At 46.3% G+C, this 5183-nt stretch overlaps 1 protein-coding gene across 1 annotated transcript in view; it reads right to left on the bottom strand.

The window, feature by feature from the left end:
• The window catches only part of FAM83F (family with sequence similarity 83 member F), a gene marked incomplete at its 5' end in the record, with an annotated part of 22266 nt that extends 17084 nt beyond the window's left edge, over positions 1 to 5182 (bottom strand). The window contains 2 exons of the mRNA XM_009647761.1: positions 1088 to 1255; positions 5048 to 5182. Of these exons, the coding sequence (XP_009646056.1) occupies positions 1088 to 1255; positions 5048 to 5182 (303 nt within the window). The remainder of the gene's footprint in view (positions 1 to 1087; positions 1256 to 5047) is intronic.
• Position 5183: the final 1 nt, after the last annotated feature.

The raw sequence follows: 5183 nt of genomic DNA, 5'->3' as shown, positions 1-5183 counted from the left end.
AAGTGATCATTCCCATGTACTTGGCACTGGTGAGGCCGCACCTTGAATACTGTGTTCAGTTTTGGGCCCTTCACCACAGGAAAGACATTGAGGTGCTGGAGCATGTCCAGAGAACGGCAACAAAGCTGGTAAAGGGTCTGGAGCACTTGTATTCTGAAGAGTGACTGAGGGAACTGGGGCTGTTTAGCCTGGAGAAAAGGAGGCTGAGGGGAGACCTTATCGCTTACCAACTGCCTGACAGGAGGGTGTAGTGGGGTGGGTGTTGGTCTCTTCTCCCAGGTAATGGGTGATAGGACAAGAAGAAACGGCCTCAAGTTGCGCCAGGGGAGGTTTAGATTAGACATTAGGAAAAATTTCTTCACTGAAAGACTTATCAAACATTGGAACAGACTACCCAGGGAAGTGGTTGAGTCACCATTCCTGGAGGTATTCAAAAGACATGTAGATGTGGTTCTTAGGGACATGGTTTAGTGGTGGACTTGGAAGTGCCAGGTTAACAGTTAGACTTGATGGTCTTAAAGGTCTTTTCCATGACAATTCTATGATTGTGAATGAGATCCTAGTGAGGCTACTTCTGCCAGCCAGGGTAGGCTGACTACTCTGCTGTACTACATGCGCTATAAGAAGACGTACTCTGATATTCTCAGGCAAAGGAGGGCTACAAGCTCATTCACTCCCACATGATCACTGCTGGATAGGAAAGTCTTGATTTCACAGGTTATAAGTGTCCTATAACTGGGATCCAGACCTACTCTGAACTCTAGTTTGAATCCTTGCATAGGAGACCCACAGGAATTTCCTCAGATAATTTTCTTCCCAAACAGGAATATTTAGGTCACAAGAGCCAAGAAACTACATAGACCCCTGTCTCAACTAAAAGGTAAAAACTCTAAATCTTTCCTTTCTCTTTCCTTCTGTATTAGCAAGCCACTCTCTTATCCCTCTATGTTCCATCCACCCCTGTCTAAGTGCTGTGGTGTGACTTGTAGGAGGTGTGTTTGCCTGTCCAAGTGTGTTCCAAGATTTATTACAACTGAAAAAGGCCACTGACCTGCAGGAGATAATGGTTCAGTATTGACTATCTTACCCGGATCTGCAAGTCGCTGAGGTCAAGGCATCTGCACATTTCCAGGAAGAGCTTCACACCCTCCTCATCTAAGATTATATAGACTGGGATCCAGCGCTTATATGCTGCATCAACAATATCACGAAAGATGTCCCGGTCTGTAAATACATCCATGACCACTGCAATAATCTGGAAATAAGAAGACAGCAGATGGACAACTGAATAAAATATTAGGAACTGAAAGGGATGCTCATCACACTGGTGCCAAATAAAGGAGAGCACTGATACCAGAATATGGAGAAGGACAATATAGGGGAGACAAAAGTACAAGGTTGTACATGCCCAAGCACTACCAATAATCTTGTAATTTTCTGGCTTGGCTCCTGCTGCACTTTGGCAGGAACTTAATAAATGTCTTTGAGAGTTCTCCTTCTTCTGGGGGAAGATGGCTTATTTCAGCAGCCTGAGGAATGCCAAAGCCAAATACCTACTTTCTCCTCTGTATTGTGAAACTTTCATTGCCTCTGTAAGGATCCACTTAAACAAAGAACACCACTAAAAACAGATTGAAAAAGAAGAGTGAAAAGCACAGCTCTAACTCTTAATCAGAAGGTGAGTAATGGAAGAATGAATGTGCAGAAGAATCAGGGCCTGATCCTCAGCCATGGTGCATAGCGCAGACAACATGAATTTTATTTTCCTTTTTTTCCCAATTCCCTGTGAGGAGTCTGCTCTCAGGAATGACTTTGTGAGGAATGTCTTATGGACCTCAAACATAAACACCTCATATTTGTCAGGAAGGGACTAGAGTGTGCGTTGAAGAGTTGGAGGCAAAATGATCATTCCCTCTCTTCACATGCACATTTTTTCTGGTACAAAACTAATCCCTCTTTCCAAGCATAGATTTTATATAAAAACAAAAGGTTGCGCTGACGTGACAGACAAGCCCGAACATTCATAAGATGAGTAACAACAAAACCAATAAGGTTATGGGCAACTTTAATGCTGAGCTTACATGTTTTGTCTTTCTCTCCCTTTCTGTATCTTTTACACCATTAAAAGTATCAAATTTACTTTTCTGCCTGAAAAAGTTTTTCTCCCCAGCATTTGAAAGGCTGTGAATGAAGGAAATGATGGCTTTCTTAGTCCCACTGGGAAACCTCAACTTGCCAGCTCAGAGCTCTCATGCTGACAGTATGTTGGGAATAGAGTTGCCTAAATTTTAATTTCCCAGGCACTGGAGGTCACAGTGATGAGCTGAACTGTGCTGGGGATGGCACATGGAGATGTGGATGGAGCTGAAGACTGGATTGAACAGTAGGACTTTCTTCACTTGAAGTTTGGAAGAGGTGCAGCTCAAGTTGCAGGAGCCCCCTATGGAAGGGAGAATAATTCTCACCAGAGACCTCTTTCCTTTGAAAAATGCCCTTGAACAAATTGCTTTTGGAAAAGCGATACCATAGTAGATGTCCCCTACTGTGTTTGCTGAGTCTCCCCCTGTACGGCCAACAACAACCAACACATCTGTTCTGTCAGGCTCCTTCTGCCAACAGTGCTTACATAAGCTTTGCTTTGTTAGAAAAAGAAAGAAAGAAAAAAAAAAAGCTGACATTGCATTTATGCTCATCATTAACATGTATGTTCCCAATACAGGTGAACTATGGTGGAGCTACATTATAAACTAACAAGTAAGTCAGTCCCTCAATAACTTCTGCCAGGCAGAACTTGATTTCAGGTCCTGCCTTGGTTCTCACTTCCCAGCACAAAGCAGTGAGATGCAGGGATTGTTACTAGAACCTCTGAAAATTAAAATACAGTGAACTCGTGCCACTTTATTCCTGAACAATTTCATATGCAGGCAGATTATAATTAAAGGCATGAAGAGTTCATGCATTAATTCAGGCCTGTTATGCTCCCTCTCCCCTCCACACACTGTGGTATGGAGGTAGTTATTTAGGAGCAAGGATGCCAGATAATACTCATTTGAAGTAAGAACATCCACACAGGGATTTGATCAAGAACAGACAGCAGAAGTGTGAATTTGTTTTCTTTCCGTCCCCTCCATTTGCGGTGAGTCCAATGACTGCAAGAGATTACACCATGCCCTGGACAGACCATTAGTTGTTAGTACTGGCCCTGCAATACGGAGAGATGGTTCCCTCCAGGCTTTTGTGTGCTGGGTCAGTTCAGGCTTCTTTGCAAGACTGTGGACTAAACCCAGCAAATCTGCAGTCCTGTATGAAAAGCAGATGAGCTGCCAAGCCAGCAAATTGTGAGGGGGGCAACCCCACCGTTGGTACGTTAGTCTTCCCAAACCCCTGCCCCAGGTGGTGATCTGTCAAGATTACCTAGGAGCGTTCCCAAATACAGCAAGTCAGAGCATGAGTGTCTACCCCTGCAAGAGGTGTTGCCCATTCCTCTACCTATCCTATGGATAACAACTTATCTATAGGGCTCATAGGTGTGCCTAGCTCCTCACAGGTATTTACAGATTGGCAAGCATTAACTTGCCAATCTCACTGTGGCAAGGTAGCTTAATTAGCATATGTTTGTAAAACACCGATGATAAGCCACCCACAGACATGTGCCATAGATCACTAGTATCTGTTTAGAACCCCCTGCCCCCCCAAAAACCCCAGACAAACAAAACCTACTCTAATCTGCTGAATGAAAAGCTGCTACCTGGAGATTTTTTTTTTGCCAGGGCCAGCTCAGTTGAACACAATAGGCATAGTTATCTACGGGAAAAGACCATTAAACACTTAAACGGCTGTTAAACATGAAACCACCTTTGAGCTGGGAGGGGCACAGTTCACCCAGTCAGTGAAAAAGTAAAAAACTATGAAGGAATTCATTACTTTCAGGTGTCAGGCACAGCTATCGAAAAGCTAAGTTTCCCAGTCCTCACACAGTCCGTAGAGGCATTTGCACACGCGAAGAGGATGTAAAGTTGCACTAAATCGGGAGTGTAAGCATTTTACAGCTTCTGGCTCTTCTAAACAACTGATCACACCAGTCACTGAACAGGATTGCGGGGTGTGCACCTATCTCTGCAAGCAGGGAGCTGAGGAGATCACCCACTGGATTAATGCCTCTCTGGAAAGTTTTCGGTGTTTCCCAGCAGATTTGGTTTTAACAAGTCTGCAAAAGTTGTGCCTGTTGTGTCTGCTGCAGGGCACACAGGGAGGGGAGGAAATAACTGCTGAATTAGGAAGCAGAAAAAACAGAAAGCAGCAAAACTAAGGGCAGGTTTTTTGAAGCGTCTTATGCTGTTCTCCCCTTTCCCCAGGGGGATGTCAGCTCTGAAGGGGATTCTTTCCTGAGTGGTCTTCCCTAGGAACTTCACCCAGACGGAGAAAAACCTCGTCACTGCCTCTACGTATTCATCGCAAGCTCCTGTAGCATCACGGCTGACTTGTTTTCTTGCAGAGGTGCCCCGTCACCACTAACAGTCCTTTCCAGCCAAAGATAAAAAGGAGGAGCAGACACATATTCTCTGGACTCTGGTTGCTTGCAGTCCAGGCTGGATGGTGTTGAGACCACAAAAAATAAACCCCAAAACCACCGCCCCTTAAACAAACTCGCTGCCCTGTGTTTAACTAGGGATACCTGCACGTACAGGAGGGGTGGCTGGCACAGCATCACGACCTGTCTTCCCCTGAGCCAGTGAACCATGAAAAGCAAAACACGGATTAAAACCGCCATTTGGGGGAATGCAGGGATTTAACCCCATCCTGGGCATCAGCTTTGGCAAACCATAACGTGACCGGCTATGAACTGCAGGGAAAGCCCTGGTGGATGCCAACCAGCTGGAGGGCCAACGTTTTGGAGGGGGCCAGCAAGGAAAGCCCATCGGTGGCGGGCTCTCGCCTCCCTTCCACCCCACACGCCCCCCAAGCTGGACCCTCTGCCCAGGTGCCGTGAAGGCGGGCAGGGGTGGCTCATGGAGGGCACCCGCTTGGTGTGGCAGCCGGGCCCTACCTTCTGCGCTTGCTGGATCATCTCCCGCACCACCTCCTTCAGGTGGGGCACGCTCTCCTCCTTGCGGGGGTGGGTGAAGAGGGCCACCCGGCTGATGCCCCGGTAGAAGGTCTTGTCGGTCCAGCCCAAGTCCAGG

Source organism: Egretta garzetta, unplaced genomic scaffold, assembly GCF_000687185.1.
Source record: "Egretta garzetta isolate BGI_Z169 unplaced genomic scaffold, ASM68718v1 scaffold51, whole genome shotgun sequence".
Lineage (NCBI taxonomy): Eukaryota > Metazoa > Chordata > Aves > Pelecaniformes > Ardeidae > Egretta > Egretta garzetta.
This window is presented reverse-complemented; position numbering and strand designations above follow the sequence as displayed.